The sequence below is a fragment of the Haliotis rubra genome, unplaced genomic scaffold (genome assembly GCF_003918875.1).
Source record: "Haliotis rubra isolate DU_JTF1 unplaced genomic scaffold, ASM391887v1 Scf4, whole genome shotgun sequence".
Lineage (NCBI taxonomy): Eukaryota > Metazoa > Mollusca > Gastropoda > Lepetellida > Haliotidae > Haliotis > Haliotis rubra.
This window is the reverse complement of record NW_025767079.1, coordinates 5,352,161-5,379,712: the sequence shown is the minus strand read 5'-3', so window position 1 is coordinate 5,379,712 and position 27,552 is coordinate 5,352,161. Positions and strand designations below refer to the sequence as shown.

Below are 27,552 nucleotides of genomic sequence, written 5' to 3'. Positions count from 1 at the left end.
GAAACAAAATATAAAACTTAAATCAAAACATATTTACATTTTTAATCTCCTGACTGAAAATTTAGTGCATTTGTCTTCACAGTATTGATATTACCATATACTTATCAGAATTTATATCAATGTTACATGTTTGGAAAAGGAACTTACTTCAGTCCTCTTTAGTCATGTTAAGTAGTATTGACACAGACAAACATATAGTTTTTATTTTATACTTTATTTTATTCTCTTTCTATAGCTCTGCATAGTTAGCCTTGTAACTCTCAGTCTAACCTCCAGAAATTGTCACACTGCACACTTTCAACACTCCTTGTTCCATCTCTCAGGCATTTCTATTGTTTCACTGATAGGCCAAGCTGGCCACAGCTTAACTACAATGTAAATATTTTAAACTCACATGCTGTCTTGTGCTTCGGAAGGAAGGTTTTAATTAAAACCATGGGACTTTCGTGACGATTTAAGGTAGGTACATATTGTATAAAATGTTGTATACATGGATAGTTTCTTGTTTATTATAATAAGAAATATAACGTACTGTAGCATGTAAGTCACACTTGATTTAATTGAAATTTAAGATCACTGTGTTATTGTGGGTATATGTAACGTTTAAGTATTAAACGCAATCCTAAACATATATATTGGGCGGTGGGGTAGCCTAGTGGTTTAAAGCGTTGGCTCATCACGACAAAGACCCGGATTCGATTCCCCACATGGGCACAATGTGTGAAGCCCATTTCTGGTTTCCCCTGCCGTGATATTGCTGGAATATTGCTAAAAGCGGCGTAAAACTAAACTCACTCACTCACTATTGTTATTATTATTATTTTTTACATATTAAAGATCAAAATGCAGCAGAGTGGGCACAGTCAGGCTGGTAAGGCTCATCATCAGCTCAGGGCCCTTGCCCCCTCTACACACAGCCCAGACAGCGAATGGGACTTCTCCCAGGAGACGCTGCCTAGTCGAACCCACCAAGAACTTTCCGCAGAATATGAAGGTTCCCCAACCATGCAGCCTTCTGCATTACCCAGAGTGTCAGAAGGGCTGTGCTCCCGGTGGAGAACCCGGGCACTCTCCTGATCTGCGCCAAGAGATCAGGAGGTACCGAACCAAGAGAACAATGGGGAGCCTGACGACAGTGGTGTACTTGGGATGCAAGCGAGACATTTCAAGGCGTGGTTAGCATATTTATCATGCTTTTCCTGAATCTTGCATATCACGTTGCTGTCAAAAAGGACAGAAAATTCAATAATATAAATAAATTCATTGGCTTTATATTTGATTTGTGTAGCTAATGCAATTGGATTTTTAAACCTTATTTTATATGCCACCAGTCAACCGAAGGCTTTTACTGCCATGACACCGAGTTCCCAAACACTGAGGTTGGAGCCTATGTTTATCAAGGAAAATATCAGCTTGTAAAACATTATTGCTACTACATATCATACACCATTTGAAAGGTCTAATCCTACTGTTTATAAATATGAATTTTTTTTGATCATATTATTCACATAATCCAACTACAACTTAAATAAGTTAATTTTTAATGAACGTGCAAGCTTAAAAATTTATAATGTCCAGACAAACCACGAAGGGAGCAAAAAATGCAGCAATTTTTTCCATTTGTAACATGTCATAATATCCCCTTACCTTTTTCTTCTATATTTTCATTTTTACGTAATCAGAAAATTATTTTAAAAAAGATTGCTCAAATAATATGTATGGTCGTCTATTTCCCAATATCAGTGACTTCCCGCTGGGTAACGTGATGCAACAGCTTGAAATACCTCGGTTGTCGAGGCTTCGTATGAATAACATGTGAGGCGATTCGTTTGATGGCGGGTATTGTTTGAAAGCTCTGAACATCAACAGTATCACTGTACCCTTGCCAAGAGTATTTTCACAGTTGTATTTTCACAGTTTCTAATGACGCTTTTTCGCCACAGTCTGATATAAGCATCGTGATTGGTCAAAATCGTACACGTGACCTAAGGCAGCCAATCATATTACAGCAATGGATACCGTCCTCGTAAACGAAACCTAATGATTCAGACGAAAGTTTTGGGTAAAATCACGCTATTCTGAATGTGTTACGCAATAAATCACCACCAATACTTATATTATGGAACTTAGTGGACGTATCGTGCTAGTTTATGACCCGTGACAAAAATGTTTCATGCATAAATTTTGGCATTAAACATCGTGTCTGAGCGTGAAGTTCAAGGCGACGAAAGCCAAGATGTCACTTGAATTACAATACACGATCGCTCAAAAAGATGGAAATAGTAAGTTATATTGTACGTTTGGCAACTTTTATGAGTACTGTTGTGGATTTTATTCCTCAGTTTATTCGGTTTTGTTAATTATTTTCTCGAAACATCGTTACTTTACAGGGCTCGATTTAGTGCTTTGTTACTTGCACTGGTGCAACCCAATATAATGAAGTGCAACCTAGTTATTAGTCTAACTTGAACCAGGTGCAAGTCAATTTTTGAGTGGGTAAACTGCTGAATAAAACATCGAAGTAATTCAATAGCATATTTCTTTCTTTACATATTGCAATAAAAGCAGTGCAACTGGAATTTGGCTGGTGCAAATGTTTTTATCTTAGGTTGCACCTGTTTTCAGACATTGTTAAAAGTGATAGACTTCATAAAAGAATCATGTTAGTTAGGTTCCTAACATTATAGATCATTTTGATGCGACTGGGGACTCGTGACATCTTGGGTGGTTTTCCGGCCTACGGTGTTGAATGGGTTAAATACTACAGTGTGTCTTTTTGCTCGTATAATTTATGAATATTGTGTAACACTGTAACTTGTGATATAGTTCTGTTACAGTTCAGAGGTGTATTTCATTGACTTAATGAGTAATTTAAACATGTAAATATCTATTAGATTCAATTTTACATATTTCTTTATGTTCTATCAGGCTGAATTCAAACCTAAACCAAAAATAAACGTTTTGGCCTCACAAGCCACAGCCGTTAGTATTCCTTTGAACACAAACAGTGCGCTGTTCAGTATTATCATCATTCAGAACAAGCAATTGGTTTCTTTACAATTTCTACCTGATTAATTAGAATTTAATTTTAAGAATCCAGATTTATCAGAAAAAGGGGTAAGAGTTCCTTACGTACCCCCCTACCTAATTTAAAAAAAATATACAAAGATATACAAGTAATGAAAAGTAGGTTATAAAATAGGCAGGGGGTACGTAAGGAACTCTTCTGGAAAAGATTGCCAGACGAAAATACTTACCTGCATTACTATTGAAGTTATCATTTTCCATTGAATCCAACATTCCAGCAACATCAGACAACACTGACTGTGAATTGTTGAGAATTTGATGTAACGTTTCATCATCAACAAGATTGTCCTCCTGATCAATTTTTCTCTTTGTAGAACATCTTGAAACCTTCGACCTTTTTCTTTCGTCCTTTGTGTTGTCTGCAATGAAAACAGTTTCTTAAGATAACATTCTACATAAAACACACATGTATTTTGTAATGAAAAGAATTTATTCATTCATAAAAAAGGGATACCTGTTCATTTTGAGCTTCATAGTTCAATTCAAACACCTAAGCGTCAGGACATGAATCTATCACCCCATAGAATCACATAACATGTCATGCTGTAGAGGAACACTTAGAAAAACTGCCTTTATTTATGGTAACCTTGGAAAGATTTCCGCCCATAACCCCCGTTTTTCCATCATTCTATGCCTAAGAATAGATGTTTTTATGGAAAGCCTACCCTACCCTAACCCTAACATAAAGCTAAATCTAAACCCTAAACCTAAACCCCAACCCCTAGAAATAATCATAATAAATAGAATACATTTCAAGCGAAGGTTACGGGAGAAACTCTTACCACAACTTTTATGACACTTGCTTTCATTTGTTAATGCTTATTATAACAAAAATATTTTCAGGCAAAGGCAGTAACAGGGACAGGATGACGAACTGTTGAATTTGGAATGGAAATTTAGGAAGAAACAGTGAATGTTTGCTGCAAGGTATTTTCCATGTAATGCCTCAGAACCAAAAATATATTTTGTAGCCTCACCCTGGTCAGTATTGTTATTATAACTTCCCCATTTTCCAGTAAAGCGTGATGAAAAGCTGTACTTCTTCAACCTCTCCTGAAAGAAGAAACCACAGGACTGTAATCATACATACAGTAATAAAATCACATCAAGCTAATATTAAATATTTCAACGATCAGACATCCTGGATCAAGTCACACGATATCATATTTACAATGTTTATCATCTCCTACGTAACATTAGTAAATACATGTTATAGAATGGCGTGATTGCTATGACTTTTTCTAATGCTGAACCGTCTAATTCCAGTCTCAGATTTATGGACATCATGTGTCCTATTCAAAGGCTACAGCCTATTCCTTGTTTTACTATTGTTAGTTGAGGGTGTAAGTTGTGGACAAAGTGTTAGAACTTTTTTCCAGTTAATCTTTGCCTTCAAATGTTTATTGCCGCCTTGAACAACCGGTATCTTCCCATTATGACTACTCCCAGGTTTGACTACTCATGAACATAAACATATAATGGAGCACTGCTACACTTAATAATGTACTGTACCTGTATAGCTGATTACTCCCAGTTTGTCTACTGTTTGAAATATACCTATAAGGGTGACTCCCAGAGCCTACCTATAATGATAAGAAGCCAAGAGAATCGGGGATCTTGTGATCATTCATTGTTTGTTTTGATATTTGGAGATAACTCCTCTACTTGGATTAAAACTATGTAAACTTATAGTACAGGTTGTTTGTTTTGAAAATTGGACATAATCCCTCCAACTTCCATTCAAACTATTAACTGTAGAATGCAAAGATATTCTCAATCATTTTTACCGAGTGCAATATTATATTGCCCGATGGAGCTGTTAACGCTATTTCCCTGAATCAATTTAAAACCATGATAAACCCAACAGAAACTCGCAATTACTTTCATTTATATTTTGGAACTAGATTTTGTCAAACCATCCATTGTCGCCTCAAGCTGAGTAGTGATCTTAACTCAGATAGATATAATCGACATATATCGGAAATATCTAAGCGTTCATGTGGTCATTATAACGAAGACGATATTCACTACCTTTTAACATGTCAGAAAAATCAAAATTTAAGAACAACTGTGTAACGAAATAAAATATTATACAGCACAATAACTTATTAATTCACTTACTACTGGTATGTAGTGTATATGATACATCGTGTAACTCAGTATATACCGGTATGTGAATACTGGAACTCTTCCACAACAATGAATTATGTAATTAGCTGAATAAATATTGTATGAACCTGGTACAGCTATAATTGTTTATAAGTGTTGGTGGAACAGTCTACCTGATGGAGGGGAGAGCTTGTAATTAAAATCCACTCGACTGGAACAGGTTGTGTATTGGACGGGTAGTCAAACTGGGAGTAGTCATAATGGGAATGAACCGAACAACCATGCATGTCTCAAAACAGTTGATTGATGGGTACTGATTAATGATGTGACCAGTTAGGAGATTAACAGTTTGTTATGCATGTTTGTTATGTATGGCCTGGACCAAAAAACAGTTCACTGTATCCGTCAGTTTGCTAAAAGTATATTCATCCTCTCTTATTATAACTTTCTTTCATATTTAGCTGTTCCTCATTTTTCACAGGGGGTGGTGGTGTAGCCATGTGGTTAAAGTGTTTGCTCGTCACGCTGTAGACCCTGGTTTGATTCCCCATATGGGTATAATGTGTGAAGCCCATTTCTGGTGTCCCCGCCACGATATCGCTGGAATATTGTGAATAATGGTGTATAACTAACATCACTCACTCACTCTTGTGCAAAATGACTAACCATGAGTGGAAGTTCTAAAGCTGCAATGGCATTGTCTGTTGCAATCTTGACTTCCCTAGTGTAGTCATGACCCTTGCACTTTCTCTGAAATGAATATATATACTTTCATTAGTGGTATATCTTCCAAGACAAACAACCCAGGGGTGGAAATAACCCATTGCCTGATGCCCCAGTCCAGTGTTTTTTCCTGTAGGGCTAGCAAATGTGTATATCACACTGTACCGGTGTCCAGTTGACTTTCCAATGTTAATTATGTTGTTTATTTAAAAAATCAACAAGAAAATCAGCCAGTATAGTGGAAAAATTATCAGGGCAAGTGATTTTACATGTGCCACTGTACCGGAGTACACTAGCAATTTTAAAGTTGTTTCCACCCCTGCAACCTATTCCTGATCATGTGCAATCTCCTAAAAACAGCGCGGTGGGGTAGCCTACTGGTCAAAGCATTCGCTTGTCACGCCGAAAGACCCAGGTGTAAAACTAAACTCACTCACTCCTAAAAACATTAAATATATAAATGTGTTTTTTTTTCATATTTTACTTACACCACTGATTTGGTCGGTAGCAACCGGTTGAAAGTGGCAAATTTATTGATCAGGTTCGGTGACATGTCATGATATCCTTACAGCGTGGATGATTGCTCACAGTGTCAATCACAGGATATTCCTAGACTTCCTATTCCAAGTGCTGCATTAAACAACCAACCTGCACATACGCACTAGTGGTGGTACGATTAATTGAAATCGAAAATTGGTCGTAGTGACTAAAAAACTAAGCAATCAATCATAATTTCTCATAATGGAACACAAACAATTCTGGAACACACAGGGCTCGATTTAAGAGATGTTAACCTACTTGCACCAGGTGCAACCTAAGATAAAGACCTAGTTGCACCAGCCAAATTCCAGTTGCAACATAGTGTGTTAAAATGTTTCGGGTGCACATAAACCTTAATCAGTGATGTAGTACCCATGAAACCATAGCAACACTGAGACACAGCTGATCCCTGTTTACAAGAGCTGTCATAGCCGAGACGTGTTTATGAATAGCAATGTTTCATTGCCATAGCTATTCAAAGTTTAGAAGAAAAATGGGCTGGCATATTTATGCATATGTTAGAATTATTGTTGATTTATTTCTCAACAATTCAAGATAGACTCATAGCTAGGTTGTATTTTGTAATGCTGGGTTGCACCAGTGCAAGTAACAAAGCACTAAATCGAGCCCTGACACATGTTTTCATTAACAATATTTTTCACATGGTTGGTTTTGTCTGTTACATTTCGTAAGCACTACAAGCTCGTTTCAAGTCATGATTGAATTTATCTTAAAGGCTCCAAGAAATTTATGTTTCTAACATACTAGTCATCCTTTAAAGATGTGAAATTTTGCCCCAAAAACGCAAAAGAACTAAATGTTTTTTCCCTTATTTTTATGTGCATAAACAAATTTCATAACTGACGATAACCAATTATTTTCGATGATTGATCGGTTGTAATGAACAAATCATCAATTATGAGATTTTAACTAATTCCCAATACTAATACGCACACTCACAGGTAACGCGTCAATTTCTGTAAATGGCTTTATGGAGGCAACGTTGATCCAGGCTCTTGACACAATCTTATCAAAGAAAACCACATGGTACTGGGTCTGAAACAATAAATCACTCATCACAAATTCAACACCTGAACTTTCGTTGCCAATGCGCCCTTGTAACAAACTGGGAAAACGCACAGATAAATGATTAGTTTCTTAAACAACTTTTTTATTTGTGACAAAAATTATGCATTTTTTTTCTAGAGTTGGTCTGTTGTTTTTATTGCACTCTGCGTTGGTTTGATTCTTTTATGTCAATCTGTTTTTGTGTTTGATTGTAATTCATAGGTATCATTTTGTCTCAAACGGACTGTAGATAAAATAACTGAGAAAAATTGAGAGGTTCTATTTCAGCACATGAACTTGGAAACTTGCAGTCTTTCTTATCGTTTCTCTTATTACAGATCGACTACATATATAACAAACACATAAACCAACATTTAAATTTAAATATATTTTTACAATTAATGGAAAATGGCAAAATACCCACATTAACTTTGAGTGAGGTGGGTACAATTTATTTGGTTACTCAAAGGAAAATTAGGATACCCAATTGAGCCTAACACAAGTGAGTACATAACTCAATGACCCAAAAAGTTGTCTGTAGCTCTGGGACTCCCCCCAAAAATATGCCCTGAGTCCCCAGGATGCCCAGTTTCGAAGAGCTATGTAAAACCCTGAAAAGCAATGATAAAATTAACTAGACATAAATTAACAATAACTGACAAGTAATTCCCTCCTTTCCAGAGCCAATGAAATTAAGAACAGTAGGAACTTACAGGTAACATACTGTTTGGCTGACCAACTTCAAAGAAGGCGTCATAATCTGGGTCTATCTCTACCATGGCAGGCCACCTGGAGATAATTCATTACCACAATTTAATAGTGGGGTTACGATGATCGGAAATAATAAAAAATCAATCGAAAGAAGGATTAAAAATAATTATCGAATGAAAAAAATCGGAATTGATTAATCGGAATTTTGTTGTTTTAGTATAACACACTTAAATGAAGTAATATAACCATTAAATTTGACGAATACTCAAGAACAAACATGCGCTCAACATCGTAAAGCTATGTGCATTGTATTCATAGTTCCGTATTCATCATTATGGTAAATATAACTGTAACCTGTCTATGAATATATTTTGCATCTATTGTGAACGTAATGAGATATAGTGATAAATATTTGTTGTATAAATAAACAGCATAAATACATTAACATTAATTAGAAAAAACCTGGGGAAGAGCCTTAAAATTGGTGATTATTACATTTAATATGTACATATTTCAATTATAATCGTTCGCTCTTAGTCCTCCAATAATCTATAGTGGATTTGGTTTCCGATTCCCAACACTGCAATTAAATACTGCAATTGGCACCTTATCCACAGGTCATGTTCCTGCATATAGAAAACTTTACACACAGCTCAGACACAAGTCATATTTGGGATTCCCTTTCTCAGTGAACTACACAGTGTGGGGTTAAATCCCAGATGGGACTCAACCCCCATATGTACTAGAATCTGTATTTTACTAAGAAAGTGTAATCCCAAAAATAATTTGTTACATTTGACCACTTCCAAGAAGGCGCTGTGTGTTCACAGCTCAAACAGCAATATTCAGCATTGAATCTGGATTATCTTTCTCTCTCCAATTCAAGGGTAGTCCTCCAGTTTTGTTTTTGCCTTCCACTTCCAGTATGGGATAAACATAAATGAAAGGAAATCTAACTTTAAAATACATACAAATGGTCATCAAAAGCTGCCTTGGGGTAAGTATTTGGTGATTCTGATCAAGAGTATACAAGACATAACTAAATTAAACTCAGCAGTTTCATTTCAATCACTATCAAAATTACTATCTTCGTCATATTCAGGTTCACACTATGAACCACTTTTATTTTATTTCAGCTGGTTTATAAATCCCAGTGACTTTCTGCTGATTTGTAAGACACGACAACCTGTATGATTCAGAATTTAATAAGTCTCAAGATAATGACTGCCCATTGTCACACACACCATGGATATCCAGCCATCTTAGCCAGAACAACAGAACCCTCTGTGTACTTGGTGAAAATGTGACAAGATTCATCATATCTTTCCTCTGGTTTCTCACAGCTGTTAAAAGCTTCCACTGAAAAAGGAAAATACATGGCCTTCATACTATTGCTGTTTTATATGACATCACCTGCACTGGTGCATCAAACAAAAACTTGTGACAGCAAACTAAGGACTGAAAATGGGTATTATGATGGATTTGCAATGTTTTGATAAAAATTAGAAATTAAAGATAAACCGATTCCCTATCCATCTAATACTTGATTGCACTGACTATAACACACATTTAAGAAATACTATATCCACAAAACTAGAGAGCTAATGGTCTTAACAGCAGCATATTTTCAGTCCATTAGATGAATTGTGTAATTCTGCAATTACACAAACATTTGGAAAAAATGTAACAACTTAAAGCAGAACAAGTGTTTGCCACTGATATGGCAATGTCCCCCGCCGCTAAAGAATGGAATATCTATATTTACTACTTTTTATTTTTTGGTCACATAAAAGATGCCTGAAATGACTGGTGTCTGCATAATCAGCCAATGTAGGCTGTCAACATAATTGAAAACATTGGGTGCAATGTTTTATGAGATATCACGTTTAAATAAGTTGGAAAAGTGGTCAAAGTGTTGTGGTGACCTTGAAGGTAAGGTCAAGGTCACCCAAATCAACTGGTGTCTGTGTAATCCCCAATGTAGGCTGTCACCAAATTTGAAGACATTGGGTACAACAGTCCATGAGATGTCACTTTAACAAGAGTTTGAAAAGTGGTCTAAGTGTCCTGGTGACCTTGAAGGTAAGGTCAAGGTCACCCAAATTGACTGGTGTCTGGGTAATCCCCCAATGTAGGCTGTCACCAAATTTGAAGACATTGGGGACAACAGTTCATGAGATAGCGTGTTAACAAGAATCGGGACGTACATACGCCGCTGAATACAGTCCCCCGTTCCGCGTCGCGGCGGGGGACAATTACATAAAAATTGCGGAATTTGTCTATTTTTGTTACTCAGAGCTATAATTTTCATTTCAAGCTGTTTTATAAAATTTTCCATTTAGTGGAACGTTAAACATCCAACTAGAACAAACGAATATGAATCCTACAAATAAAATAAAGATTGAAGAGATTATTCCATTTTTAATTATTATTATGATACAGTGACTACATAATCAAAGTTAATATCTGACCAAAAATTAATATCAGTTTCATGGTGTTTAGTTGCATAATTAATGGGGCATGGTGGGCGAGCTGTCTCAGGTGCCTGAGGCTATTGATCCAGTAAGCTTGAGGTGCAGGGATCGAGGCTGGGTTTAAAAACTTCAACTTTGTGTTCAGACTCTTTCAGTGTTGTCACAGTGTTCAGTACTAAACCCTGTGCACTTAAAAGAACCCACAAAACCATTGGCAAATGACTAGATGGTCGCCGCATGAATACATGCGAACACCTAGTTGCATGTACAGCAACATGCAGTAAACTTGGACAAGGTACTGTGACTATGTGCCCCAGTCCACCCAGCAGTGAATGGGTACCTTGTAAGGATTGGAAAGACGCAATAACTTGGTGCACCTAGTGGCTGCAAGAGTAAGTTAGAGTTGTATGATCCCCAGGGGGTTGAGCTTGATAATACGATGTGCCTTTGAAATTGACATCCAATGATCGAGGGGAAAAATCTCAGTGCCTTGAGCATGTACTAGTTGCTTGGATATGTGCGCTATATAAATATCCTATTATTATTATAATGTGTCTCATCCAATAATCATATTTGTATGGATGACAAGTGAGCACAAGGGGAGTCCAGTTTTGATAATACTAGACAGCAATATTCAGTCCTGTGAAGTTATTATCAATCATCAGAACTGATACTCAACCTGTATTCATCCTGCACTCCCATCTGTCTGGAAGTGCTAATGGGTCAGAAACATTATGAAGATATCTCCACTTCAGGCAGTAGCAGTTCACACACTGCACCCATGTGCCTGTAACAAGAAAGAACATTTTCTGGAATATTGCTAAAAGTGGCGTAAAAACAAACTCAGTCAGTCAGTCAGTGATTCATGCCGCACCGTTTGTAAACAGTTCAGAGAGATACTTGCCCATGAAAGGTAGGTGAATATCAAGTTTCTTTGCAAATATCGAGACATCCGTATCGAGTTAAAAGAGCTTCAATAAAATGATAAATTGTGAAGGATTTTGCCGGGACCGACTGTACACAGTAATACACAATCTGATGTTACATGCAGTTTTACATCAATTTGGATGTACAATATTTTTTCCATATGTTATTTTTAAAGATGGTTGCATGCATTAAATATAATGACAGGTGTAAAATATTGGTATCATTTCTAGAGATCATAAAAGAGTGAGTGAGTGAGTTTATTTTTACGCCACACTCAGCAATATTCCAGCTATATGGTGGAGGTCTGTAAATAATCGAGTCTGGACCAGGCAATCCAGTGATCAACAGCATGAGCATCACCCTGCGCAATTGGGAACCGATGACATGTGTCAACCAACCAGCTAGCCTCACCACCCGATCCCGTTAGTCGCCTCTTACGACAAGCATGGGTTACTGAAGATCAATATTCCCACCCAGACCTTCACGGTTAGATCATAAAAGCAAATGCAATTTCTTTTAGTTAACGTTCTTGGTATGTACAGAATTCCCCGGTCATTAAAAGTAGGACATGCAAAGACAAAGTGGCTTTCATTCTTTATACCTCTTACAAATCCTTTATTTTACATCATTTCCTACCTTCATTGATCATTGATTCTGACAAACTCAATCTTAACCTGACAACTGAGTTAAGTAACTTTCAAGACATTATTTTCCAGGTGCAAGAAGACTTTTAAACAATCTGTAGGATTCATATCGTGTGCTTTCGTTCACATATGAATGCCAATTTTGCAAAACTATATAAGGGAGTGTTCCTGTAATTCATTTATAAACATAAATGCCAACTGCCTTGGCCTATTAAACAGACAGTGCCATACCCGTATGAAAATAAAGGTTTTGAATGCGTGAAGCCTATGTTGTCTTACCTACAGAGGATATTGTACTCTATTTTGAGAAGACGTTCATGCAAAGCTAAAAACATTTACCAATGTCAGTTTAAGGCATCAAATTTGTGATATAAATATGTAATGCGTTGCGGGCCCCACTCAAAGGTTTACAAGCCAAATGATGGATTTTATCTAAACAATCTTTGGAATCCCCATACTTCTGAACTGTAAAGGAATATTGGTCGTATTTGAGAATTTAACTGTTTTAGTGTGAGCTGTCAGGCTTGATTATTTGGCTGATTGTGCATCATTGATTGAGCAGTCACTGCTGACACACTTCAAGTCGATGTTTCGCTTGGAATTGTACTTACTGTGGAGTAAACCATTCATTACTCACCTATAGTCTCAAGCTCCCTCTCACTCATCTTCTTTTTCAGTGAGATTTTTGGTTCACGTTTCACTTTCTTGTTCAGAAAAGCCTCAGGTTTCTTTGATTCTTTTTTCTTTTCTGTTAAAAACATGAAAACAGTGGTAAATGCCTATCAACATTCATTTGTTGTAACTGTGACACTAATATTTATGCTGACAATGATCTGTGCTTACAATAATAGCCTTCAGAAGCAAAATGTATCAATCACTAAGTATTTCTGTTCTTTTTATGTGGCAGTGTTATTTCTTGTGTAACAGTCTTCCACAGTAGTGGGATTTGCAGAGTGCTATATTTAGACAGAGTTCTGGACTACAATATACCACAACCCCTTGGCCCTTTTCCCTGTATTCTGACCAACGGTGTGGAAGAAATTCTTCTGCGATCTTCTCATTTGGAATAGAAGGGGAGTTAACCCTTCTTTGATCTCGCATTATATATCAAGTAACAAGAAGAACAGCAACTGTGTGGCAATGACTAATTCCCAGTTAACTTTCAGTTTCAACTTGGGAATCAACATGTAACTGTGCATATCATTTGAATGAACTTGAATACTTGTTACATTGTGTCGACAAGATGTGAAAGAAATTAAATTTAGGGGACTTAAGGGACAAGTGTTAACTTTCACTGTGTCCAAATAGATTATCATATGCAACATTGAATGAACTCAACAAATTTACTCAATAGTGTTGTTCAAAATGTCAGTGAATGGAAACATGGGTTTAGTTTCTACACAATTTTTACATTTTCCAACAGAATTCTATATATTTTGTATGTTCAGCATTCAAACAAACCTGGTATGGTGAATAAGAATGGTATTGCCACACTTAATACTTATCATTACCACTGACCGCAAATGCTCTAAATCAAACCTTGTCCAATTTTCTTTGGAAGTGAACTTGTCTTTTTCGCTTTCTTTGTGTCACTTGTGGAAGTTGGATGCACTGTATCTGAAATGAAATCCACAAGAAAAGCAATTAAATCACTTGCACTCTTGCCTGATAATCACTATTACTGATATGATTCTGCTTATATTTCCTGCCTAACCTATACATATATGTAATAGAGTTATATTCTTACCAAATTGAAAACAAGGTTTCTGAAGTCTCTTAAATTTATATTAATTTGACCATGAAGGGTTCTATAAAATAATTATCATCTGTAAACTCACTAAAACAAGTCATTGACGTTATCTGTTACAATATTGACACACTGACTTAAACATTGTATTTCTACTCAAAGGTTATGATGAAGACCCCTCACTTTCAATATATTTTTGAAAAGCATCAGTCCTTGGTAGTTTGCTGTTATTGTCAACAGATCAGTATTGTATGTTCATTGCTTTTTCCATTATCCCGTGAATCAAAATGTATTGATTATTGTTAGATTTGTACACTGGTGGTACCATGCATCATATAAAAAATCAGACTTCAGTCACAAATATTAAGGGATTTCTAAGACCCTCTTCATCACTTTGAAAAGATGGTGTGCTTCCTTTCCTTCCTTTCAATTTGTTTAACACCATGACACCATAAACAAAGTTTAGTCAGTCCTATTATGATGTTAATCCCTTTAGCCAGTATGTGACACACAAGAAAGGTAATAATAATAATGAGTGAATTTATAAAGCACTAAAATACTCCAGGCACTAAGTGTCAGCTCTAAGCACTATGATAAGTATATATACACTGTATTTAAATCAAGTAGGAACAAGGAAATTCAGCAGTGATAATATTTTCGGAAAAGGAATGTCTTTAAATGACAGGGCTCCAGATAAGGGCTGTATCAACGTATGTATGGATAAATATGCACGATACAGTAGGAAATGATTTAGAAAATGTAGCAGATACGCACCACAGCAATGGTCTATTGTCTTAGAATCATTTACAGACGTATTTATCTGAAAAATTATTGTTTTGTTGTTTATTGACCTGTTTACACAAGAGTAGCAATGTTGTGGGGCACATATGAAACGAAACACAAGATTACTGATACTCCATTAAATTCCATTCACTACTCTAAATGTACTCTTAAGGTTTTCCAGTACTCCTGTATTGACAAAAATAAGGAGTACATACTCCTGATGTTGAAAAATTATCTGGAGCCCTTAAATGAGATTTGAAGTTGTCTAATGGTTGGTTTGACATCATGGGGAAGAGAGTTCCAGAGAGAAGGAGCAGCACAGCTGAATGAGCAGGAAGCCAAATGACTTTAGATGGCGTTTTGGCATCTCCAGAAAATCATGATTTGCTGATCTTAATGTTCTCACAGAATTGTGCTTGGAGAGGATGTCACTAAGGTAACTTGGTGCTGTTGTGTGACAGCACTGATAAGCAAGTGTGAGAGTCTTAAATTCTACTTTTGCAGCCAGTGCCAGGACGTCAAGACAGGTGTGATGTGAGAGCGCTTCTTTGTTCTGCTAATGATCCTTGCACCAGTGTTCTGCACTTTCTGAAGCTTTGTGAGGAGTTTCTCTGGCAAGCCGTAATACAGAATGTTGCAGTTGATGGTAAGAGTACACTCCTCAAAATGTTAGATAGCATTCTGGGAGCCTCTGACGGCAAATGTTCTCAAAAGTTGCATGTTGTCTGCGTAGTCGTGACAATCAACACCTTGCGCCTCGATAGAATCACAAAGAGCCTTGATGTACAGCGTGAACAAGTGAGGTCCAAGCATGTATCCTTGGGGTACACCGAAAGATAGAAATTCTCTTTGTGAAGACACATTAAGGTAAAAGGAAGAATGATAGCTATCAAACAAAGGACCACAGAGTTCTACAAAACTCACTTAAACCTCAAAATAATCCTCAAAGTACTTCAAATCTCTCGTAATTTCTTAATTATCCAGAGCAACTTGTGAACATACAGAACAATGATACATATCTTGGTGCACAGCAGTAAATACATACCTGAACAAATACCTTTATGTTTGCTGGCCTGTTTGTCTATTTTGGGTTTTACTGACTTGGTAGAAAATGCCAAAGAAGTCATTGTATCTGAAAAGCACAAGAAATCAGAGGTCATCACAGGAACATTCATTGACAAAATGCTTTGCCAAATATTTACACAATATTTTTTATAGTTAAATCAATACAAGACTAAAATGGCTTTGATGTGAACAAAAGAGATTCTTTGCAAAATCACAAGATGTGCAAATTTGGTACTTTAAGTTGAAATACATGCCTTCAACAGTGGAGTCAGGTTTCGTAAACTGAATCTCAGGTAGTGGTGTCTGTTCCACATTGTTTTCTTTCTCCTTTTCATCTCTGGATAATGATGTTTTGCTGAAACAAATTGCTTCAAATTGTAATATCAATATCTGAAATTTCGTGTTTTATATAAATCATGGACAAGTAGGCTTCAACTACTCTTTTTGTAAACCAGACAAGTACATTAGACAATTGATCAAGCTTTGCTGATAAATAGCACTTAAGGATTGGATTGGGTTTTTTATATGCTGGACAAAAATACTTAGGGATATATGTAAATTTTGTAATTATGAATAATGATCTATTATTCATTGACACACTGATAAAATATCAATCATAAAAATACCAATATCCCTAACTTATTTTGTCTAGTATATGAACAGCTGAAGCTTCATGCTTGTGGCAAAAGTCTCAGGCTGATATGGCCACATGTTAACAGTTCTGATGGTCTCCTAACTTTTAAGCAAACACATGGAAGAACTGTAGCTGTAGAAGTACTGACAAACACAACCTAACACTGCAAACTCTCCTAAGCCCACTAAATAACACCCAAACCTTCAAATCCTTAGGTATATTTCTTATCAAAACTAGTCTTTTAGGTCGCTTACAATCCCACTTAACCAACTAGTGCTAACATAAAAAACATACAAAAACAAAACATAAAAACAATATACAAAAGAATACCAACCAAATCATCCAATAGTTCATCCCCCTTCAACTTCTGGCAAATTTCCAAATCAACAATTCATACAAATTTAACCTTGCAACCTATGACCCCCTTTAGGTTGCCATATTTTTTGGCCAAATCACCCCCTTTCAATCAAACACTAAATGGTCTGACAGACCAGTGTGAGAGATAAGCATCATGTTGGAAAGTGCATGTTAAATCTGCAAATCATCATTATTATGTCAAACACAAGTCAAAAAGTAGTGCAATACATACCATGACACTTCCAACAGCAATATATCATTACTACAATGTACTGTTAACACTCATTTAAAGGTGAGTAACCAAATTGTACAAATGGAATTCCATTTCTTTCAAACATTAACTTCAAACAGTGACTATTCTTGATTAGTGCATTGATTTGAGCTGAGAATCAAACTCAATCAGTGTTCACGAATAGTGTCTGACCCTTCTATAGGTGCTGTGCCTTTTCAGTGAGTCAGACAGACATCTGAAACTTACAGGACCCAATGTTCTGTTACTTTGAAACACCATTCATGAGCACTGCCCAATCAAAGTTGACTGCAAAATTGGCTGTAGTACTGGTGTCTTGTGGATGTGCAAAATCAGAGGACACACTGGCCTCATCTCTTGTATCATTTCTACATACTTATCCCATTTGTCAATGTCTTCATTCTCCATGTTGTCCTCTACTATCACTTGCACCATGATCATCTCACAAGCTGTTTCATCCATGTCAGATTCTTCCTTAATAAGTTCCTCATTATCATCAGAGTCATCTAAAACTGATTTTAACTGAAAGACTACACTCTGTTTTTTATCTCTTATTTGCAAATGACAACAGGCGTAAACATATTTTCCTTAAAAATATGTACATCATTTGGTTATGGGGAAAACAGGAAATGGCATGAATTGAACGAAAGTCAAAGACCAGTAGAGTGACTGTTTAAATCAGTGGTGTATTGATTAATTGAAATAATCGAAGATTGGAAAAGAACAAGCTTTAAACATGCCACTCAAAGAAGTTGATCGAAGATTGTGTGCAGTGACCAAATGACCAAGCAATCTATGACATTTTCTTATAATCGAACACAAACGATTTTGGAACTACTCTTTTAGTGTTTGAAATGCTTGTCATATCTTAGAAGTTGTCAGGGCTTGAAAATGTGTTTAATTCTTCGAAAACTCACTTCACATACTAAAAAGTCATGACTGAATATTTCTTGAAAACTCTGGCAAGCTTATGTTCTTGATATATTAGCCATTACTTTAAGGAGCAAGTTGCATCATTTCACATTGGATGTGAAATTTGCCCAGTTTCTACATGAAACTAGAAACAACAGAAAACCACATGTTATCTGCATTAACAACCTGAACAGGAAAATCTGAAAATTGACGCTAACCAATTTGTTTAGATGATTGCTCATTGGCAGTCTATTTTAGACCATGCCCTTGCATCATTAAAGCATAGTCGTAAAAAATGACGCACTATTCCATGACCTGGTGGGTCCGATTAGAGCACCATAAAAATAAAATGACGCATAACAATCATGCATAAGCCTCCACACCCTGCCAAACTTCCCAATATTTACAACTTGTTTTCACATTTTCTAGTGATCAATCAGCATTCGCAATCCTCACAGCGCTATGCACGCTTTCCAACATCCAGTGCGGTGCCTAACTCAATGCATGGAGCTTATAATATGTAGCTTATTCAAGTCATGCTTTATGTCTATACATAAGCGTTAAGCCCCATAGCAGTAAAAATCTATATATCGAAGGGAGGTTAACTGAATTTGAAGGTAGTTATTTGAATCAAAATGCTGTCGGCAAAATCGTCTGCTGCTGTGAAGCGACAGTCAGGAATACTTTCGTTTTTCCAAACAAAAAGATCAAACAGTGACAGAAGATTAAGGAACAGTTGTAGGGTCAAATGATGGCAATTGTAATTCAGAAATTGCATTGGAAACATCGAATGTCAATGACACGGCCATCGCAGTGGATGTTGAAACTCAGAGCAAGACATCCCAGTCACATTCTTTCCAAACAAAATGGCAAGTTTTATATTTGTGAGAGTTGTTCCGGAAAGTCATAATAAGTCCACTAATTTGTAATGAAACCAGACTGTCACTGAGACATAAAGTTACAAGATAATAACTTTAATGGTCATCTCATTAAATTAACAGTGTTTTGAATGAACAGTGTTTTTGAATACAACTGAACAGCTGTAATTTGAATGATAAAATCATTAAAATTACTGAGTGAATAAATTGTCTCCCTTGATTTTTTTTGAGGACCCACCTACAATGGCAAATGGCTCACTAGTTCCACTACCCATGGGCCCAGGGCCCACTTCATCTGAAAAGTTAAATAGACACTGCAAGTGTAAGATTTCAACCAATTCTCAACAGTGATTGTTGATAATGATTACTCCTGAGGCTCAGGAAAACTTCATGAGACCATCTGGCTACTCTCTCTCAAAGGATCAGTGGGGTTTCCTAGTGGTTAAAGCGTTGCTCATCACGCCGAATACCAGGGTTCGATTCCCCACATGGGTACAATGTGTGAAGCCCATTTCAGGTCTCCCCTACCGTGATATTGCTGGAATATTGCTAAAAGCGGCGTAAAACCTTACTCACTCATTCTAGATGAAGGTCATCAGGGTAGACCTAGAAAACTGGATCTACATTGTCCACCTGATTAGGAAGAGCGACAGGACAATCCAAACAGATTTTGAACTGGATGACACAGCAGAATCTGGATACATGGCCGATGTAAGCCATTGTCCTGATCCAACCTTATCATGATCACGAAAGTTTTAAAAGTCAAACACCAAGATCACTTTCCTGTCTCATAACAAGACACTTAAATAAAAATTCTGTTTCAAAGTGGCATTAAACTCATCACAGAAATCCACCATGAGGCAAATAAGATCATCCTCGATATGTCCAGGGTATATGTTCCTTCTAGTGGAGATTTATCGGAACGTATACCCTGGACATATCGAGGATGAAATAAGATGTGCCTCAGGTGATTTTTGTCTATTCAATACGTAGTCACAAAAGAGTTGTGCTGTGCTTGATTCTTCCATTAAACATGGAGCTATTTTTAAACAGTTATCATAATAATTATAATACTTTTGTACAGCACCTAATATCCACCTCAAAGATGCTCAGAGACACAAGTACTATCACATGGTTAAAAGGGGTTAAAACATTGATAACGTCAAGTACAACTTCTGCAATGATTAGAAAGGAAGTTACTGGGGTCCTAAATGTTTCTGCACTAGTATTTTAATCTGATTTCTTGATCACAGCCATCAACATCCAACTTTCATTTCACAGTGTTTAATTACAAAATGGATTTGCCAAACGAAAGGATCTACCAGATGAACAGTTGAGTACATGTATACATATTTATGAAAATGTGAGTAAAAAGTCCATGCATGTCAGAGATGTTTATTGTATTATTATTGCAGTAATTATTTTATCTGCACAATTTAGCTTGAATATTGCGTCAGATTTGCTCATCAGGTTGAACCCTGGATCCTTTTCTTACTGAGATTGACAACATTCAATTCATTTGCCGAATCCAAATTCCACTTTGACTCATAGTGCCTAAAGCATGTTCAAATGGTACAAATCAAACCTGAATAATTATGCATCTGTTATTAAGCAGTTGATCCATGTAATTTACATCATCATTTGGTCATTGGTTTCAACAGCTGTGACTCAGGGAGACTACTGTATCAATCTACACTGCCTCTTTACTTTTCTTCAACATTTTGTCTTACAGTGCAATCCCCATTATCGGAACCAACTGATCATATATTATCGCAGAATTAAAATTATAAGCTATTTTTCGCTAATGTTATTGCAAACAACGATTCTTGTTTATGCTTCGCAGCGGGTCCACAATAGCATTGTCAAAGAGCAAAAGTAACGATGTTTCAAACATCGAGGAAATCATTAAATAAATTGAAATCAACAATAACATTCATAAAAGTTGTTAAACGTACATATAAAATTTATGTCAGTCAAGTCACTGACAAGTTACATCTCGGCTTTCACACGATGCTTAATGTGAAAATATATGCTTGAAGCATTTTTGTCATAGGCCATAACCTAGCACGATATGTCCAATACGTTCCATGATTTACGTATAGGTAGCGATGTCTTTCTTAATATGTTCAGAATAGCATTATTTTACCCAAAAACTTTCGTCTTAATCTAAAACTTTTCGCTTACGAGGACGGTATCCATTTCCATAATATGATTGGCTGCTTTAGGTCCAACGGTCTGATTTTGACCAATCACGACCCACTGAAAAACAATGCCGATATCCTGAATAGACAGATGCCGATGTTTACAGAAGTTTCTTAATGATAATAACGCATTTCTGCCGGACTGAAACTTTGTGCCCGATGTAGACAGAGTGCCGGGTGTTAAGAAGGCGGTATTGACAGAGTCCACTGTACCTTCTCCACGACTCTCTGCGCTGGAGACACTCTGTAAAACTGCCATGAAGATTTCATCATATTCTTCATTTGTCAATGACTTGCCAACCACCCTCCTTGGCTTACGCACATCCCCATCTGCTGCAGGCTACAACAGAAAAATAATTTGAACCATTAGATATTATAGGAAACAGAAGACATGGTATATTTGGGATTACACTTTCTCGGTAAGGTACAGATTCTACTACTTTTGTTGGGTTGAGTCCCATCCGGAAGTCCCATCACAGATTCTGTATAATTTCCAGGTGAAACATGTCCAGGACTGTCATTTTGTTTCCTCTCTCTCTAACAATGGAAATCTACACGTGTATTTTATTTAAGAATCTAGCATCATGATTCATTAAAGTGTTTCTTCAAGTGAAACATTGCAAAATTTACACTCTGCTTTTTCTGTTTCTTCTGTTTCAGATCGATGCAGCCTTCCTTTCTGGATTTTTCATCTTCTCTCTGCAATCAGAAATATGTTGTTCAGGAGAAAACGATGCATTGCTGTATTTTTAAATAAACAATACTATCACACACATTCTTCTATATATTTTTCCTTTGATGATAAATTCTGCGATAAATACTGAGGATTATTTTATGAAATGTCTCTAAAGTTCATTATGCTGCATTACATTTTTGCATGTGAAAATATAAAAATGATGCAAGGGATTCTGTGGCATTTAATTACTTAGCGAAATGTCCTTGCATTTATGTTTACATAAATTGAAAATAATAATAACTGTAAACAGTTTCTTGTGTCGCTGTTAATGAGTGGATCAGTTTGTGTTCATTACTGCACTGAATGTCACCAATTTTGAACTGTTCTTGAATTATTTTTACATGCATGTGCTTATATATGCACTCTGTTACACTATTATTCTTCATAAATATACTGGTAACAAATGATTTCAGTATATTTCAATAAAAACTGGAGTGCACACTTTGCATGAATCTGTGAAGCAAGGGTATTGGCTTTGGTTTTTACACTTCCAAAAAGAAAAAATCTGTTGAAATCAATTATTAAATACAAAGACACCCTGAAAAAATGCAGCTATAAATCAGTTGTCATTTCCAAATAAAAAGATGCAGAATGGCCAAAATACATCACCTTACAGATACCTTAACATGTGACAGATTACTCCAAGTGAGTGCCTCCAATTGTTGTATAAAGAAAGAAATGGCAGCACAGATAACATATGGGGAACCGGCCCAAAATAATTCTGAATTCTCACTACATCAATGTAATCATTGAAACTCATGGACACTTAATATACGAAAAACTAATTATTTTTAACCTCCTTACCTTACAGTTGCTTTTATCAAAACATGGTGCTTTCTCCTCTTTGTCTGGTACGACATTAGATTTTACAGACGGCACTGAAAAGTTTAATTAACATCAATATTACTGGAGAAGAGTCTCAGAAGACACTCATAAAATAAAAGTCACAAAAGGCTTATTGAAATATCTGCTCAAGGATTTGGGTGCATTACCAATTAAAATTATTCCAAAAGACTTTCAGCTGACACAGTCAGTTTCTGTTTGTTTTAGGCAATAATATTCTTGCTGAAAGTATTTGTGAAACATTTATTAATTGCAGGAAGCATTTAAAAGCAAATTCAACTTAGAATTTAACCATTTCAAGAAAATATTGCACATAAATACTGTTAAGATGTCAATGAATGTTTTCAGACAGATTGGAAATTGCAAAAGTGCTGAGCATCAGAACTGTTGACAGTTGTATATCTTTAGTCCATGCCGAATGTTTGAGTCTAAATGCTCAAAAACAGCCACTACGACTCACAGATGTAATTATGGAAACACTACTTTTTTGTTAAATAAACACAAACAGCTCTATAGTGCACATTTCTTAAATGAGTCCACATAACTGATTTCTGTTGCACAGATTATTTCAAATGACAAATGTGATAACAAAGCACAAACCTGAAAAAGACTGTTTGGCCTTTTTCTTCCCTGTTTCCATTGTTCATTAGATTGCTTGCACTCAGATAATTCAGCCTGAATCAAACAAAATCTGGTTACAGACATTGTGAATCATAACAAAATCGCATTACTATCATGGATAAACTGGAGACATGATGATAGAATTTAACTGTGGTCCTTCGCATTTTCTGCAATAGGTCTTTTAAGACACCCAAAGGGCCCCTAGAATTCAGTATTTATCTAAACAGGTAATACTGGAGCTAATTATTAAGGTTGAAATCAGACATAAAGCTGATGTGCCAAAAGTACTCGCAGAAGTCATCTGCAAACTGGTTCAGTGGTATATTCCCTGAGTGACCACAGTCCTCTTACATAATAGGGGAATACAGTGGTCACTCATGGACAAATGCATAGGGGTAATTAAGAGTGGTGGTCACTCAGGGACAAAGTTAGATGAGCAATTAAGTTACTCTACCAGAACAAGGCTTTTGTTGTGTTGTTTAAGTAACTACTGTGTCAAGTGATTAACTACTGTCTCAGGAGAAGGATGTTGTTGTGTTGATTTACTGGCAATAGTGAGAGAGGGAGAAAGAACATGGATGTTTTGTTCATTTAGTGATTATACAACTTCTGTGTCAAGTGATTATTATTTGTAAAAAATGAAGCATGAATGTATGGCAGGTGAGGTATGTAAAACCTAAGGTGTTTGGTATACATTTATGACATTTTTAAAATTTGTTGTCAGGGCTTTTTTATGTGACAACAAAAATGTGTTGGAAGTGTGAGTTGTTTGGGGGTATTTCTAAGAGGTGGGTTGGAAGGGTGCCTTACATCGGAAACCATTCAAATGGACAAACAAAATGCTCTACTTGACAAAAACTGTTAGATCCAAGATGTTTGCAAAATATCAAATTAAAAAACTTCTAAAACCACCACTTGCTTGACAACGACATTAGAATCTATGTCCAAACTTCGCCTATACACAAAAAGGAAGTTGTATATCCATAAAAATAGTCCTCATTCTTCATCTACCCAACTTCTAGAATGCCAATCAAGGAAGTAAAAGACTTCTACTCAATTTATGAACATTATTCTTGCAACAGTAAATTAACATGTAAGTCTATGGAAATTTCACTAATGGTGACTCACTTCTGCCGGTTATGGCCAAGTACTGTACAAAGCAAACCGTAACGGCCACTTGCAAACGTGTTATCGCTGGCTCGTATTACAGGGCGTGGCATATGCACACAAGCAAAAAGACGCTATCAACGTTTACTAAGACAGCCCACGAATCTAAATAGTTTTAATATTAAAAATTATTTAAGAATTTCATTCAGATTAGTAACATCATCATGTTTCGAACCAAAACTTATATTCATTTGGATACAAGGTAACAATAACCTAACAAAATCATCTTTGCTGTCATAAAACGTACCTTACAAATTGCCGCCGTGTGCAAGATGAAACGGCATAAAACGTCACTTCCTGTTATAGTTTTTGGGCAGAAAATATGCAAATGACCTTATAGTTTAAGCAGGATTACTCTTGACTAAGTAAGTTTTGGTTCATGCTGGATGTAACGGCAGTAACCTGAATATAGGTGTCATACTTGTTTTGAAAATATTCCAGAACTTATTGAAAAGACGAATATTTTAATATTTCTACGATTAGACATGACATTCCAATCAAAGAAATCACTTTTTCAAGAGCGATGATTTTTTTTACGTAATTGTATATGTAAATAGCCGATGCGGGGCGTGGTGTTTCTGCTTTCCCGAAGTTTTCACGATAATAGAGCCCGCGATAGAGAGTCCCAGTCTACATCTACAACACAAGAGTTGGGTAATGGACCTAACATTGGCCCTCCATGGTCCGCTAAAACTCATTTTAAAACTTTATGAATACTCAAACGAAGTATGTTTAATTTTCCGAAACAGAAATCTGCATTTATGTTCCGAATGAACAGCTGGTCAGTAGTGTTCATATTTTCCCGCCACTTGAATGACACTGAAATGGCCTACTTTAGTAGCAATCTAGGTCAAATTCACGTTCGATCGACATAAAAAGCAGGAGCATTGTCAGAGCACCCAAAAGAATACACACCTGCAATTATCTCACGCATATATATGCATTTTTAAAACTTCTGTCAAAGCTATTAAGTTTTCAATGCCACTTCTGACAGATTGCAAATCCACCATAAAAACAGACGATATCAAAACTTCCGGTTTACACCCTTCCCATAATGCACGGAACATGAAACTATTCTCTCAACCACTAATGCCTTGTTTTGCATTATGTAATGCAATGCTTTTCTTGGTTTGTAAACAGTTTCATTTACATACTAATCATAGAATAGCAATAAAACATTTGAGAAATCTCCCTCCATGACTGACTTGTGTGAATGATAATACTCGTGAATGTTTGCGCATGCAAGTTATATATGAATATCATATTTTCAGCTCAATCCAAAACGAAGTGATCATGGCAGTTACTGAACATTTCTTGCAGCGGCGGTCAGGTTTTACATATTTTAGTACCATCTTTCCACGACCCCCTCCCCATTAAATATATATTACATTTTTATATGGTCCCTATACCCACAATAGGTTGTCCGTCCCAATATCTACTTTGAATGTTTCAGTTATTAGTGTAACCATTTTAATTGAAAAAAGTGTTCGCTTTTATCGTCCCCTCTACCAAATAGTTGTGATATTAACGACCATCACTTTAGCCACTCTTTGTCAATAATTCTAATTTCACACAGTCACACACCCTCCCCTTCCCTATAATAAGGTGTGTTCTAGAGTAAATGTCAAGTGTCGACAGAATGTGTTAGCGTGCGTGTTTGCGCGCGCGCGTGTGTGTGTGTGTGTGTGAGAGAGAGAGTGTGTGTGTGTGTGAGTGTGTGAATTACTGAAGTGAGTGAGTTTGGTTTTACGCTGCTTTTAAACACTGTTCCAGCAATATCACGGCGGGGGACACTAGGAATAGACTCCACACTTTGTAACCATGAGGGGAATCGAACCCGGGTCTTTATCGCTTTAACCACTATAGGCTACGCCATCTCCCCGTGAATTACTGGAAGTATACAGGAGACTAACTGTTTAATATATCTGCGTTATTGCACCACCTTTACTTGTTCACGCCTTTGAACATGGTACAACACAATCAACATTATCGATCGTGGAAATTGTATCTGCCTCGGTTCGTATGCCAGTGTCAGTTGCTATATTTTAGATTGGAAATGATGTTTTGGAACATGAATGAGACGACTTACTTCCTTTTCCCGATCTTACAAGACTGAGTTAAAAAAAAAACACACACACCAAATAACTATACCTCTCATTTGTCTTTACATTGTGTTAGTTTTCAGTTGAAAATATCTCAAGTTAGTGGCAGTAATCTAAAACATGCACTGATCCGATGTTTTGTCAACATTACTTTTTTTAGCGTTATTTGTTTTGGTTTTGAAACAAAAAACATCGGTTTTTTTTTTTAAGAAATCGAATAATACACTTGGCAAGAATTTTCTTGGCACATTTCATCTAAGCCATGTGGTTACAAATTCATTGATTTTCTCAACCAACTTCACTGAACCAGTTACCAGGTTACCCAGCTGCATATTACTTTTTACAATCAGTTGCATGAATGCGTGACGGTTAATTAAATAATTTAATTTAACAACATTTCTTTTAGTGTTCAATTTCATGAACAAATACGTCTCTGTATACTGTACTGTCCACTGCCCATCAGGATACAGTCGTAGACAACAGCGGTCGTCAGAAACCAGGAACTGTTTAAAGACAATGTCTTGATAGAACACGATGATTCGTAGATAACTTCATTGTTGTAATGGACATGGGACTCTAGTTTTCAAGATAATTTTAAAGAGATGTTTATAGCTGTACCCAAATGGGGATTCCCCTGTCAGTTGCTTTCCTGACCACCCGTGTATATTGTACGAGGCGAGTAAATGAGTTTAGTTGTACGCCGATTTCAGCAATATTCCAGCAAACATTAACAATCGGGGAACAACAGAAATTAGCTTCACACATTGCACCCATGCGGAGAATCGAACCCATGTCTTCAGCGTGACGATCGAACGCTTTAAGTACAAGGCTTCCCCACCCCAGCGCGTACGAGTGAGTTTAGTTTTACGCCGCCTTTAGCAATATTCCAGCAATATCACGGCAGGGGACACCAGAAATGGGTTTCACACATCGTACCCACGTGGGGAATCGAACCCAGGCCTTCGGCGTGACG

General features: G+C 36.5%; 1 protein-coding gene and 2 long non-coding RNA genes across 5 annotated transcripts in view; 2 read left to right on the top strand and 1 right to left on the bottom strand.

Annotated features, from left to right (window-relative positions):
- The window catches only part of LOC124287202 (microtubule-associated protein futsch-like), a 28,129-nt gene extending 2,609 nt beyond the window's left edge, over positions 1 to 25,520 (bottom strand). The window contains exons 1-17 of one of the 3 annotated variants that reach the window (XM_046723701.1): positions 25,393 to 25,520; positions 23,290 to 23,364; positions 22,651 to 22,724; positions 21,741 to 21,809; positions 21,324 to 21,450; positions 17,496 to 17,631; positions 16,133 to 16,233; positions 15,859 to 15,945; positions 13,823 to 13,900; positions 12,921 to 13,031; positions 11,392 to 11,499; positions 9,483 to 9,597; positions 8,241 to 8,316; positions 7,420 to 7,515; positions 5,863 to 5,946; positions 4,065 to 4,140; positions 3,258 to 3,446 (exon numbers count right to left, since the gene is read on the bottom strand). In XM_046723701.1, coding sequence (XP_046579657.1) covers positions 3,258 to 3,446; positions 4,065 to 4,140; positions 5,863 to 5,946; positions 7,420 to 7,515; positions 8,241 to 8,316; positions 9,483 to 9,597; positions 11,392 to 11,499; positions 12,921 to 13,031; positions 13,823 to 13,900; positions 15,859 to 15,945; positions 16,133 to 16,233; positions 17,496 to 17,631; positions 21,324 to 21,450; positions 21,741 to 21,809; positions 22,651 to 22,724; positions 23,290 to 23,329 — 1,567 coding nt within the window. In that variant the 5' untranslated portion in view covers positions 23,330 to 23,364; positions 25,393 to 25,520. Of the gene's footprint in view, positions 1 to 3,257; positions 3,447 to 4,064; positions 4,141 to 5,862; positions 5,947 to 7,419; positions 7,516 to 8,240; positions 8,317 to 9,482; positions 9,598 to 11,391; positions 11,500 to 12,920; positions 13,032 to 13,822; positions 13,901 to 15,858; positions 15,946 to 16,132; positions 16,234 to 17,495; positions 17,632 to 21,323; positions 21,451 to 21,740; positions 21,810 to 22,650; positions 22,725 to 23,289; positions 23,365 to 24,724; positions 24,747 to 25,392 lie in introns of those variants that run through there. The other 2 variants (XM_046723703.1, XM_046723702.1) reach the window with 2 other exon arrangements.
- LOC124287203 lies at positions 6 to 15,613 on the top strand. The gene is made up of 3 exons (XR_006901218.1): positions 6 to 459; positions 3,931 to 4,014; positions 15,318 to 15,613. It is a non-coding gene; the product is annotated as an uncharacterized LOC124287203 (long non-coding RNA).
- On the top strand, positions 21,345 to 21,881 carry LOC124287205. Its single transcript, XR_006901219.1, has 2 exons — positions 21,345 to 21,529; positions 21,771 to 21,881. It is a non-coding gene; the product is annotated as an uncharacterized LOC124287205 (long non-coding RNA).
- Positions 25,521 to 27,552: the final 2,032 nt, after the last annotated feature.